The sequence below is a fragment of the Oryctolagus cuniculus genome, chromosome 15 (assembly GCF_964237555.1).
Source record: "Oryctolagus cuniculus chromosome 15, mOryCun1.1, whole genome shotgun sequence".
Taxonomy (NCBI): domain Eukaryota; kingdom Metazoa; phylum Chordata; class Mammalia; order Lagomorpha; family Leporidae; genus Oryctolagus; species Oryctolagus cuniculus.
Genome location: NC_091446.1, coordinates 50,622,717 through 50,637,060, shown reverse-complemented (window position 1 = coordinate 50,637,060; position 14,344 = coordinate 50,622,717). Strand labels below are relative to the sequence as shown.

Below are 14,344 nucleotides of genomic sequence, written 5' to 3'. Positions count from 1 at the left end.
TGGGAGGCCCAGAAGAAGCTCCTGGCTTTTCATTGTCGTTGCGGCCATTTGGGGAGCGAACCAGTGGATGGAAAACCTCTCTGTCCTTCTTTCTCTCTGTAACTCTGCCTCTCAAATAAATAAACCTTTTAAAAAACAAATGAGGTAGTTTATACCAAAAACAAGGGCTTACATTGATGTTCGTGAAGATGAACTAGTTTGGCCTTACTAGATATCCTCTGCAAATAATTGACCTAACATAATTTGAAACTTGCAGGCTGGTGCCGCGACTCAAAAGGCTAATCCTCCACCTAGCAATGCCGGCACACCGGGTTCTAGTCCCTGTCCGGGCGCTGGATTCTGTCCCGGTTGCCTCTCTTCCAGGCCAGCTCTCTGCTGTGGCCCAGGAAGGCAGTGGAGGATGGCCCAAGTGCTTGGCCCCTGCACCCCATGGGAGACCAGGAGAAGCACCTGGCTCCTGGCTTTGGATCAGCGCGGTGTGCCGGCCGCAGCGCGCCAACCATGGCGGCCATTGGAGGGTGAACCAACAACAAAAGGAAGACCTTTCTCTCTGTCTCTCTCTCTCACTATCCACTCTGCCTGTCAAAAAAAAAAAAAAAAAGATACTTTCAGAAAAGCCGAAAGAAAATTAGAACTTAATTTTTGGCAAATTTGTTTTATTATCTCTTTTTCTGTATTATTTTTTTCTGAACTGTTAGTAGATTGTATACATCATGCCACTTAAATAGTGTTGCCTGAGAACAAGTATATTCTCTTTTGTAGCCACAGCATCTTAACCAAATACGGGAAATTTAACAGTGATACAATACTTTATAGTTCATATTCTCATTTTGTGAGCTTGCCCAGAAATGTCTATGATACTTTTTTTCTCGGTTGAGGATAGTAGATTATATATATTTCTTAAATCTCTGTCTCCTTTAATTTCTATGGTCTCAGCCTTCTCTTTATCATATTGTCAGTTTGAAGAGTACTGGCCAGTTAGTTTATGAAAGATGACTCAGTTTAACTTTCTGTTGTGTCCTGATGATGAGATACAGGTGAGGCATTTCTACCTGGGACATAATGTGAGAGTGTACTATTTAAAGTATCACATCAGGAGGCCCACAGTATCCATCTGCTATTTATGAGTGGTATACATTTTGATCATCTGGTCCAAGTGTGGTCTGTTTTTTTCAGTACATAGTTAATATTTTCCCCTTGTAGTTTTATCTATAGGGAGACAGTTTGAGATCATGTAAATATTCAGGTCATTATCTAATGTTTCCACTAGATTTCCTGTCCGTTGATAGTTCTTGCCTGAAGCAATCTTTACTCTGATAATTGCAAAAATCATGATTTTTCTGATTCTACCACTTCTTCCTTTTTTTTTTTTTTTTTTTTTTTTTGACAGGAAGAGTTAGTGAGAGAGAGAGAGGTTTTCCTTCTTGTTGGTTCACCCCCCAAATGGCTGCCATGGCCGGCATGCTGCGTGGATCTGAAGCCAGGAGCCAGGTGCCTCCTCCTGGTCTCCCATGCGGGTTCAGGGCCCAAGCACTTGGGCCATCCCTCACTGCCTTCCCGGGCCACAGCAGAGAGCTGGACTGGAAGAGGAACAACCGGGACAGAATCCGGCGCCCCAACCAGCTCTAGAACCCGGGGTGCATGTACGCAGGCAGAGGATTAGCCTAGTGAATCGCGGCACTGGCCCACTTCTTCCATTTTAACAGTTAGAATTCTGTTAGGAGAAATAACCCTCTTTTTATTCCTGTGTTATATGTATTCTTATTTATGACCAGTTTGGATTCATGGATTCATATTTTATAATGTGTATAAGAACTTGTTACAGAACTAGTTTATTTCACTACTCACACTGTCCTGAATTTGGCCATTGGGAGTATTTCCTTTGTTTCTGTTACAAATGATTTTATACTGATAGCATCCCTCTGTTCTCCAGCTCTAATATCATCCATTTCTCCAAAGATCCATAGTTCCTTTTACCTTTTGAAATGGTATTTAGAAACCAAGAAATGGGTGCTAGTATGGTCATTGCTGCTCAGGTGTCATTTCCAGTCCTTTTCAGTGGATTTAAGAAAAGCTGCTCTGTGTATGTTTTAGAAATCATGATTTCATGCCATGAATTTAATTCTAACCTCGAGTTCTTCCTTTCCTTATTTGATATTATATTTGTATTTTCCTTCTTCCATAGTGAGAATCATGGTTCTCCAAATGTTTAATCTTTTGCTTACTCCTATAATTTACAAAATTTGTATACCTATTATATTGCAGAAACAAACGTAAAATACAGAATTTGAGAATATGCCCTTATACTGAGAGTATGTTGTTGAAAACTGCGTTCAAAAATAATTAGGTTCACAGCAATGTTACTTATTTGAAATGCAAATGGGTTCATTTATTTGTTTAAATTCAGTTCCTTCTCCTCTGTTTTTGTTTATTTGGTTATATATTAGAATACTTAACAAATTTAAATGCTTCCAAAAGTCAAAACTTTTCAAAAAAACAAAATCATAAGTTTCATTTCCTCATCACACACCCCATTGCTCAGAATCCCCTACAGGTAACCAATCTCAGTTGTTTTCTGAATTGTCCTGAGTTTCTTCTTGGAATAGTAAATATTGATTTTTTTTCTCAACTTTTATTTGTACTTGTTTTATGCTGAATTCCCGCAGCATGAGTTTTTGTTTCTTCAGCTTCTCCTGGGATATCTTTTTCTTCTGTGCAACTTCTGGCTTAGGGATATTTTGTTCCATTTCACTAAGGATCATCTCTGTGACACAGGGAGCTCCTGTGAGGGTGAAATCTGACCATGACTCTGTAAGGACATCAGCATATCTTGGGTGCTTTTTTCACTTGGATATGTTCAGTGACCAGAGAATCCACATCTAATCCCTTCATTTTGACTCTACTCTCTGCATTTTTAAACACAGACAGCATAAATTCGGTACTCTATGGGCCACTGACCCTTTGTTGGCTCCCATTGTTTGGCATGGGCACGCCTACTGACTCCACTATTGTGTTGAGGGAGTGGCACAGAATGCTCCTTTAAAGTGACATCTTTCAGATACTTGGTAGCTTTTTAGAAATGCCTATCCTGGATGGTCTGACCAGTTTCACGGGTGTTCTTAAAGTGAACATTAAGATTGGAACCCCTTGATTGGTAGGATTTTGTGGGATTTTCTGGGTCTAGTGAATCATTTTCACAGATTTTAGTAGGCCTCTTACAGGAAGATGCAAGTGAGCATACCTTTTTTTTTTTTTTTTAAAGAAATAACAATCTATCCTAGAAATCAGTATTGATCAGTTCACAGAGCTCTTCTTAATTCTTTTTCACAGCCCATTTGTATAACATGATGTATGTATATCAAAGTTTATTCAATTTCCTAGATTTGCTTTTGACTTTCTATTTTTTTTCCATTGACTTATTTATTTGTCTTTAGGTAATAACCTGATTGTCTTGATTTCAGTTTCTGTATACTAATTCTTGAACAGTTAGAGTAAGCATCCTACTTTCTGCTTTGATATATATATGTATTTTTCTGGCTCTTTGTATTTTCATATAGATTTCAAGTCAGTTTGCCACTTTTCCCAGAAAACTTAATAAGATTTTGTTTGGCATTGCTTTGAATCTATAGACTGCTTTCGTGAATTTTGGGTCTTCCAGTACCCAGCCATGGTGTCTTTCCATTTATGTAGTCCTTCCTCAATTTCTGTTTTTTTTTTTTTTTTTTTTTTTTGACAGGCAGAGTGGATAGTGAGAGAGACAGAGAGAAAGGTCTTCCTTTTGCTGTTGGTTCACCCTCCAATGGCCACCATGGCTGGCGCGCTGCGGCCGGCACACAGCGCTGATCCGAAGGCAGGAGCTAGGTGCTTCTCTTGGTCTCCCATGGGGTGCAGGGCCCAAGCACTTGGGCCATCCTCCACTGCCTTCCCTGGCCACAGCAGAGAGCTGGCCTGGAAGAGAGGCAACCGGAAAAGATTCCAGCACCCCGACCGGGACTAGAACCTGGTGTGCTGGCACCGCTAGGTGGAGGATTAGTGCAGCATATACATTATGTTGTGTCTTCAAAGTTTCTTATCCTAAAGTACAAGATATCATTTATATTATTGAAGGTAAAACTTTGAACACATGGTTAAATGATACCTACTTTTTTCTACTCTGAAGTTACTGCTTTTACACTGTAATTAAGTAATTTGAGAGGAATATTTTGAAACTTGTGTATCTTGTTCTTTCTCAAACTTCAATCATTTACACACCCATTGGTATTTCACAGAGTCACTTTTTATTATAGTAGTGGCACAATGGCAAAATTCCTTCATTCCTGTTTATTTGTTACCTGCCATTATACATTAAAGAAAAAATTCTTCTTATTCATTCTTTAATTCTCCTCATTAGTTTATTCTAGGATGGACCGACAGGTTTTTCAAACTTCAGGAGAGGGATGGTAGCCATTCTTGCTGGTTCTTTTGATGCTCAAGATGCCTAAGAGCCTCTAGAAGCCTCTTGAAGCTGGCTCTGGGTCCTTTGGACATGTCTCAATTTTTCCTTTACAGCATTTTTTTACTCTCTGTTGTAAAAAGATGTTCCATGTTCCTTTGGTACTTTGTTCTAGACTTGGAATGAGCCAGGTTGTTTTTTTTTTTTTTTTTTTTTTTTTGACAGGCAGAGTGGACAGTGAGAGAGAGAGACAGAGATAAAGGTCTTCCTTTGCCGTTGGTTCACCCTCCAATGGCCGCCGGCGCACCGTACTGATCCGATGGCAGGAGCCAGGTGCTTATCCTGGTCTCCCATGGGGTGCAGGACCCAAGCACTTGGGCCATCCTCCACTGCACTCCTGGGCCACAGCAGAGAGCTGGCCTGGAAGAGGGGCAACCGGGACAGAATCCAGCACCCCACTGGGACTAGAACCCGGTGTGCCGGTGCCACAAGGCGGAGGATTAGCCTAGTGAGCCGCGGTGCTGGCCAGTGAGCCAGGTTTTCATCAAGAAATTCTGATTTTTAAAGGATTGAACAGTGTTTAGAAACATAGCGTGGACACTAGATGTGCTCATTGACTGTTGTATGTGGTTGCTGTTTGTCCTTTCAGCAGAATGGACTATGAAATATATAATTTCATACTCTTAAAAATCTGAGTTCATTCTCATACTTATTTTTTAAATCCAACACGGCATGGTTATTCTTTGCCTTCCACCATCCTATATAGGCATCTCCCTTTTTTGTCAGGAACTCTGTCTTTTCCAATAATATATTTATTCATTTTGAAATACATATTTGTATACCAACTTAGGGCCGGCGCCGCGGCTCACTAGGCTAATCCTCCGCCTAGCGGCGCCGGCACACCGGGTTCTAGTCCCGGTCGGGGCGCCGGATTCTGTCCCGGTTGCCCCTCTTCCAGGCCAGCTCTCTGCTGTGGCCAGGGAGTGCAGTGGAGGATGGCCCAGGTGCTTGGGCCCTGCACCCCATGGGAGACCAGGAAAAGCACCTGGCTCCTGGCTCCTGCCATCGGATCAGCGCGGTGCGCCGGCCGCAGCGCGCCAGCCGCGGCGGCCATTGGAGGGTGAACCAACGGCAAAGGAAGACCTTTCTCTCTGTCTCTCTCTCTCACTGTCCACTCTGCCTGTCAAAAAAAAAAAAAAAAAAAAAAAAAAAAAGAAATACATATTTGTATACCAACTTGGATTCCTGGGATGTCAATTCCACATGGTCATGATAAACTATCCGGTACATACATACATATATTGCTGGATTAGATTTTTCAGTGTTTGTTAAAGATTTTTATGACTATGTTCATATGACGTCATGCTCAATTTTTATGAAGTCCTTGTTGGAGTTTTAAAAATCATGATTATACTGAATTCATAAAATGGGGGTGATATTTTCCTACTGATGTAGGGACTTTCAAAAGGGAAAGTTAATGGCTCTCCCAGAACAAAGAAAGGGCAATGTGACCTAACCAGTAACTGTTAATGCATGTGAAACCTTACAACTACTTATAGTGATCCTATAACCTTAAAGTACCCAGTCGGAATGTATGTAATCATATAAAGGGAAACAGAGGAACTCAGATTGTATATAAGGCAATTCTTGCTTTGTTTGGGGCTCAGATTTTTTGGATATGAATCCACGGGGCCTTTTGCTGGCATAAATAAATCCTGCTTCCTGCTAAAGCCTCAGTGTCGCGTTTCTCTGTCCAAATGTCTTGCTATACTATTTTATGATAAATGTGGGAAGATTAATATTTTAATGTAAATGTTTGATAAAGTTTACTAGTAAAGCCATTTGAGCCTGTGCTTGTCTTAGGAGATTTTTGAATTATGAATTCAGTATTTTTAGTAGAAATATGGTACTTCAGATTTTTTCTTTTAAGATTTATTTATTTCATTTCAAAGTTAGAATTACACAATGAGAGTAAGAGACAGAAATCTTCCATTCTGCTGGAAGTTTGTTTTTTTTTTTATCAAGTTTTTTGATCTCAAAGAACCACATTTTGTTCTCATTGATTTTTGTTCATTTTTTATTGCTTCTTTAATTTTACCTTGCCATCTTTCTATTTATTATTATGCTTTTTTCCTAATACTTAAACGTTCTCTTCCTTTATAAAAATTTATTTGAAAGGCAGAGGCCATGGGTGTCTCCCATGGGTTGCAAGGGTGCAGCTACTTACCTTGTCACCTGCTGCCTCCCAGAATATACATTGGTAGGAAGCTAGAATTTGAAACAGAGGTGGTATTTGAACCCAAGGCACTCTGATAAGATATGCAAGCATCCCAAGTATTTGTCTTAACTGCACCAAATGCCAGTTCCTTCTCTTTGCTCTTCTCTTCTCTTCTCTTTCTCTCTCTCTCTCTTTCTCCCTCTCTCTCTCTCTTTTCTTTCCCTTTCTCTCTTCCTTTCTCTCTCATTCTCTCTCTTTCTTTCTTGTATTTATTTGATTTAATTTATTTATTTATTTTTTTTTTTTTGACAGGCAGAGTGGACAGTGAGAGAGAGAGACAGAGAGAAAGGTCTTCCTTTGCCGTTGGTTCACCCTCCAATGGCCGCCGCGGCTGGCGCGCTGCGGCCGGCGCACCGCGCTGATCCGATGGCAGGAGCCAGGAGCCAGGTGCTTTTCCTGGTCTCCCATGGGGTGCAGGGCCCAAGCACCTGGGCCATCCTCCACTGCACTCCCTGGCCACAGCAGAGGGCTGGCCTGGAAGAGGGGCAACCGGGACAGAATCCGGCGCCCCGACCGGGACTAGAACCCGGTGTGCCGGCGCCGCTAGGCGGAGGATTAGCCTAGTGAGCCGCGGCGCCGGCCTCTTGTATTTATTTGAAAGAGTTAACAAGCAGAGAGAGAGAGAGAGAGGGGTCTTCCATCTGCTGGTTCACTCCCCAAATGGGTACAGTGGCTAGAACTGGGCAATCCAAAGCCAGGAGCAAAGAGCCTCTTGCTGGGTCTCCTACATGGATGCAGAGACCCAAGCTCTTGGGCCATTCTCTGCTGCCTTTTCAGGCGCATTAGCAAGGAACTAGATCAGAAAGGTGCCCATATTGTATGCCAGCACTGCAGGCAATGGCTTTACCCCCTCCTCTTTTCTAATTCAAACATTCACAACTACCTATTTCTCTTTAAATACTAAGTGGAGCTTTAGCAGCATTCCAAAATTTTTTTTTTTATTTTTTAAAAAATTTTTTGACAGGCAGAGTTAGACAGTGAGAGAGAGACAGAGAGAAAGGTTTTCCTTCCGTTTTCACCCCCCAGTGGCTGCTACCGCTGGTGCTTCTTCCTGGTCTCCCATGCGGGTTCAGGGCCCAAGCACTTGGGCCATCCCTCACTGCCTTCCCGGGCCACAGCAGAGAGCTGGTCTGGAAGAGGAACAACCGGGACAGAATCCGGCACCCTGACCAGTACTAGAACCCCGGGGTGCTGGCGCCGCAGGCAGAAGATAAGCCTAGTGAGCTGCTGCGCTGGCCCCCCAAATTTTGACATATTGTTTTTATTATTATTTAATTTAAAATACTTTCTAATTTTCCTTGTGAATTTTGATCCATGGATAGTTAGAAGTGTGCTGGTTACTTTTTTTTTTTTTTTTTTTTTTAAGATTTATTTAAAGTCAGAGTTACACAGAGGAGAGGCAGAGAGAGAGAGAGAGAAAGAGAGATTCCATCCGCTGGTTCACTCCCCAATTGGCCACAACGGCGGGAGCTGGGCTGATCTGAAGCCAAGAACCAGGAGCTTCTTCCGGGTCTCCCACATGGGCATAGGGGTCCAAGGACTTGGGCCATCTTCTGCTGCTTTCTCAGGCCATAGCAGAGAGCAAGATCAGAAGTGGAGCAACAAGGACTCAAACCAGCACCCAAATGAGATGTCGGCACTGCAGGCATCTTTACCCGCTATGCCACAGTGCTGGCCCCACAATTACTTTTCAACTATTTGATATTTCCCCTGAGTAATTTCATTATGGGCAGAGAATATTCTGTATGATTCTAATCCTTTCAGACTGTAGGATTGTTTTTATGATCTAGCACATAGTTGATTTTGGTACGCCTTTTCCATTTATACTTGAGAAGAATATATATCCCATTGGATGTAGCATTCTGTATCAGTTTAGTGAAGTTGTTTGATAGTGTTGGCTCGAATTTTTTTTTTCTTTTTTTTAGCCAAAAAAAGTCTGCTTATTATCAGTTACTGAGAAAGTAACTGGGATTTTCCTTTGTGAATCTCTGTGCCCTTTCAAGTCTTTCCTGTATAATTGTAGTTCATTGGTTCTTTTTACATGTTTATTTTCATATACTTAAAAGAGCAACAGAGAGAGAGAGACTGACAGAAAAAGAAATCTTACATCTGCTAATTCTTGCTCCTAATTCCTGCAAGAGTCAGGACTGGACCAGGTGGAAAGCAGGAGCTCAGAACCCCATCCAGGTCTCACGTGGGTGGCAGAAGCCTACGTATCATCTGCTACCTCTCAGGATGCATTAGTGGAAGCTAGATGGGAAGCAGAGCAGTCAGAACTTGAACTAGCAATCTAATTTGGGATGTGGGCATCTGGCCATCCCTGTGTTTTTGTATTTAAAGTGCTGAAGGATTTTTCCATCTTGTTTGGGGTTCATCTGACCCTTCTGGCTCTGTGTTTGTCAATATTTCAACCACTGTATTGTCATATACTTCCTCAGTCTCTTTCTCTCCTTTTAAAATTCTCCCCCATCTTTTTCAATGCTGTGTTTATAAAATTGAGATTAAATGGAATATATAGTTCTTACTGTATATGAGTGCTATTTTCTTGAATCACAATTTTTTTAAATAATTAAAGCAGTATATATTTATCATAGAAATTTCTGTACAGCAGTTATAAACAAAGGAAATAAAAATTGCATAGAATATTCCTTGTGCAGATAGGAAATTTTTTTGACAGGCAGAGTGGACAGTGAGAGAGAGACAGAGAGAAAGGTCCTTTTCCGTTGGTTCACCCCCACAGTGGCCGCTGTGGCTGGCACGCTGCAGCTGGTGCACCGCGCTGATCCAAAGCCAAGAGCCAGGTGCTTCTCCTGGTCTCCCATGGGGTGCAGGGCCCAAGGACTTGGGCCATCCTCCAGTGCACTCCCGGGCCACAGCAGAGAGCTGGACTGGAAGAGGAGCCACCGGGACAGAATCCGGTGCCCCGACCGGGACTAGAACCCTGGGTGCCAGCACTGCAGGCAGAGGATTAGCCTAGTGAGCTGCAGCGCCAGCTGCGCAGATAGGAAGTTTAACATGAATTTATGTTATAAAGTTCTTAAGTCATTTTTGTTAAAAAAAAAAAAAAAGAGATTATTTATTTGAGAAGAAGAGTTAACAGAGAGAGGGAAAAAGAGAGAGAGGTTTTCTATCTGCTGGTTCACTCTCCAAATGGCTGCAACAGCCAGTGCTGGGCCAGGGCAAAGCCAGGAGCTTCTTCCGGGTCTCTCACCTGGGTGCAGGAGCCCAAGCACTTGGGCTATCTTCCACTGCTTTCCCCGTGCTATTAGTAAAGAGCTGGATCGAAAGTTAAGCACCTAGGATTGGAACAGGTGCTCCTGTGGGATGCTGGCACCGCAGGCGGAGGCTTAACTTACTATGCTGCAGTGCCAGCCCCTGTTGTGAAGTTTTAGTCCTACAGAATCTGTAATTTTTCTTGTGATAAACATGTAAGAATTTACCATGTTAACCATTTTTAATGTACAGTAATGTTAACAGTGCATATATATTTTCGTACTGTACCCAGGATTCTGTTTCAGGTGTTGTTGAATAACTAGCCTCAAGTGAGAGTTGCCTGGAAGAAAGCTTTATTGTGTCAAGTGAAGGAGACAGTGGGAAGGTATAGTTTCTCATAGAAACTGCCTTCCTGAGAAGCAAATTATAGCAAGGTTAGGAAAGAATCCAGGATGTAGAAAAGAGGGAGCGGGAGGGCTCTTTCTGCTCAAGCAACGGGTTACATGTTCATACATTGTATGTTGAAAATCATGAGTTGAGGCTGGCGATGTTTCTGCTTAAGCCATGGCTTGCATCCTGTATGGGCGCTGGATCAACTCCCAGCTGTTACTCTTCCAATCCAGCTCTTTACTAATGCACCTGGGAAAGCAGGGAAGATGGTCTAATTCCCTGGGTTCCTGTACCCATGTGGGGAACCTGAAAGAAGCTCCTGGCTCCTGGCTGCAGCCTGGCACAGCCCTAGCCGTTTCAGCCATTTGAGGAATGAACCAGCGAATGGTAGATTCTCTCTGTCTCTCTCTCTTTCTCTGTGTGTGTGTGTCTTTCTTTCTCCCCCTCTCTGTTTCTCCTCTTACTCTCTGTAACTCTTTCAAGTAAATAAATAATTCCTTAAAAAAAAAAATCCAGACTCAAACTTCTTATAGTTTTTCTTGGTTGACTAGTGATCTGCCTCCCTCTGAGTACATGTTGTAAGATAAGCTTTCCTGGAACATTCTCTGAAAAACAAGCTCTGACAAGCAAACTGTTTGAGATTCTCTGCCTCTGTTCTTGTGCCCTTCTCTAGCCTAAATCCTACACTCTTAACTGCAGATCCCTAGAATTTTCTCATTTTTTGAAACTGAAACTCCTGGAGGTTGGTGGGGATGCAGCATTTGCTCAGCGTTAGTAACCCAGTTGGGATGCTCTCATTATGTATAGATGTGCTGGTGTTCTACTCCTAGCTCCTCTCCTGATTCCAGCTTTCTACTGATGATCAACCTGGAAGGCAGGTATAGCTCAAGTATTTGTGACCCTACCACCTGTGTGGGAGAACTGACTAGGGTTCTGAACTTCAGCCTGGCCCAAGCCCTTGCTGGTGCGGACATTTGAGTAGTGACCCAGTGGATGAGAGCTTTCCCACCTTTCTGTGTTCCTTTCTTCCACTCAAATAAATAAATAAATATTTAGAAAGTCAAATTCTGTATCTGTTGAACCACAGCTCCCCTTTTTCCCTTTCCCTAGGCTCTTGACAACTACCATTCATTATACTTTCTATGAGTCTGACTACTTTAGATCCCTCATGTAAGTGGAATGGTGCAGTCTTTATATTTTTTTTGAGTTTCACTTAGCATGCCTTCAGATTTCATCCATTTTGTAGCATAAGACAGAATGTGTTATTAAAGACTGAATCACTTTCCATTGCCTGGACATAAATAATTTTCTTGTCTTTCTGTCTGTTCATGGATATTTAGATTGTTCCCATCTCTGAACTATTGTGAATAATGCTATAATCAACATGGGTATGTGTGCCTTTCTCTCATCTCTTTCTGAGATAATAATGATAGTTATTGTACACTGCTTGATACTATTCCACAGATCTTAGATGCCTTCATCTTGTTTTTCTGCTTTTTTTTCTTTTTGTAAAATCCCAATATTTTAAAATTTAAATTTGGGAATGAGTTTTCACATATGGTGATAGGGCTAGTGTTAATATACCCATAATATATATACTTTAGAAAAATATTCACTCTTTGAGTGGGCAGTTATAAAAAGGTGTCCCTTCCTGCTTCAGTATGGGTGCCTGGTTTCAGTCCTCATGGTTCCTGTTGGCTGTATACCTGTATATTATGTGTGTAGCTGGGCACAGTGCATCTGTATAAAAAAATTGTAAGTGCTTTCTTTTAACGGATGAGAGAGACAAAATTTCTAAATTCATATATAGCTACTGTTAACACTTTTTTTTGGTTTGTTTATAAAAGTGGGATTGATTTGTGCTATTATGTTTGTCCTGTTTCATTATAATTTAACATCTCACAGAAAGTCTATTAATGATGAATTTCTATGAAAATTTTTATGTATGTTTCATTTATCAAACAGTCTGAGGGGCCATAAGGGAGTAGTGGTTGGAGATAGTAAAACTAAGCTGTTTTGTAGCTTTTGTGTTCTGTTGCTTTGCATACAAAAAGTACTGAAACATGTTGGTGGAAAGTTCAAGTTTCTTAAGGAAAAGTAAATCTTAAATTTTTTATTTTTATTTTTTTTTAAATTTTGACAGGCAGAGTGGACAGTGAGAGAGAGAGACAGAGAGAAAGGTCTTCCTTTGCCGTTGGTTCACCCTCCAATGGCCGCCGCGGCCGGTGCGCTGCGACCCGCGCACCACGCTGATCGATGGCAGGAGCCAGGTGCTTTTCCTGGTCTCCCATGGGGTGCAGGACCCAAGCACTTGGGCCATCCTCCACTGCACTCCCTGGCCACAGCAGAGAGCTGGCCTGGAAGAGGGGCAACCGGGACAGAATCCAGCGCCCCGACCGGGACTAGAACCCAGTGTGCCAGCGCCGCAAGGCGGAGGATTAGCTTAGTGAGCCGCGGCGCTGGCCTAGTAAATCTTAAATTTATAAAAGTGGTTTATCTGTAACTTCAGGAACAAGTTACCTTGTGAAGCAAGGTGTGGTATTATGAAAGAATTAACATTTTCTGATTTTTGTTTTATAGGTATACTGCAGCATCCAGATGGCACAGTTTTAAAACAGTTACAACCACCTCCAAGGGGCCCAAGAGAGCTGGAATTCTATAATATGGTAAGTGGTGTCAGATTTTCTGTGTTCAGGGTGTTTTTCAACGTTTTCTTGTATTGACTCAAAATAAGAAATATATTTGGAGGCTACCATTGTGGCATAGCGGGCTGAGCCTCACTTGGAATGCTGCCATACCATATGGGCATGCTTGCTCCACTTCAAATCCAGCTCCCTTGTAATGTGTATGGGAAAAGAGCAGAGGATGTCCCAAGTACTTGGGCCCCTGCTACTTACATGGAAGACCTGCTTCTGGCTCCTGGCTTAGGCCTGGTCCAGCTCTGCAGGTTGTGGCCATTTGGAGAGTGAACCAGGAGGTGGAAGATCTGTCTGTTTCTCTCTGTCTCTCCTTTTCTCTGTAACTCTCCCTTTCAAATAAGTCTGTGAAAAATATATATATTTGACAGTGTATCCTCATTTACTATGTGTAACAGACAAAAGCTTCATGAAACACAGTGCTTTAGAATGAGGTGCTAAAAATATATAGCTGTAAAAAATAATCACAATATATGCATCTGATGCTCGACCACTTAATTATATGAAACAGACTCTAATATATTAAATGTTGAGAATTCAACACCTCATTTTCATCAATGGTCAGACCATCTAGACCAAAAAAAAAAATCAAACATCAAAATTAAACTGCACTATAGGGGCCAGTACGGTGGCATATTGGGTAAAGCCACTCACCCCCTGCGGTGCCGGCATCCTATATGGTTGCCAGTTCAAGACCCGGCTGCTCCATTTCCAATCCAGCTCTTTGCTATGACCTGGGAAGATGGCCCAAGTCCTTGGGCCACTGCACCTACGTGGGAAACCTGGAAGAAACTCCTGGTTCCTAGCTTAGGATCAGCCCAACTCTGGCTGTTGCACCCATTTGGGGAGTGGACCAGTGGTTGGAAGACCTCTCTCCCTCTCTCTCTCTCTCTCTCTCTCTCTCTTTCTCTCTCTCTCTCTCTCTCTCTCTCTCTGCCTCTCTGTAACTGTGTGTTTCAGACAAATACATCTTTAAAAAAAACCACAATGCTTGTCTTTATGTGATATAATCTAGTATTACCTATTCTATGTGATTTCTTAAAGATTCTTATTTGAAGCTGCTAAAATGATGACAGTGTATAGATTTTTTTTTTTTTTTGGAAAAGTCAGAGCTTCGCAGAGAGAGGAGAGGCAGAGAGAAAGAGAGGTCTTCCATCTGCTGGTTCACTCTCCAACTGGCCACAATGGCCGGAGCTGCGCTGATCCGAAGCTAGGATCCAGGAGCCAGGACATTCTTCTGGGTCTCCCTTGTGGGTGCAGGGGCCCAAGGACTTGGGCCATCTTCTACTGCTTTTCCAGGCCACAGCAGAGAGCTGGTTTGGAAGTGGAGTAGCC

At 42.3% G+C, this 14,344-nt stretch overlaps 1 protein-coding gene across 1 annotated transcript in view; it reads left to right on the top strand.

The window, feature by feature from the left end:
* Nucleotides 1-14,344, top strand: part of IPMK (inositol polyphosphate multikinase) — a 62,126-nt gene that overhangs the window by 4,508 nt on the left and 43,274 nt on the right. Inside the window, exon 2 of the mRNA XM_002718484.5 lies at nt 12,894-12,979. Within this exon, the coding sequence (XP_002718530.2) occupies nt 12,894-12,979 (86 nt within the window). The remainder of the gene's footprint in view (nt 1-12,893; nt 12,980-14,344) is intronic.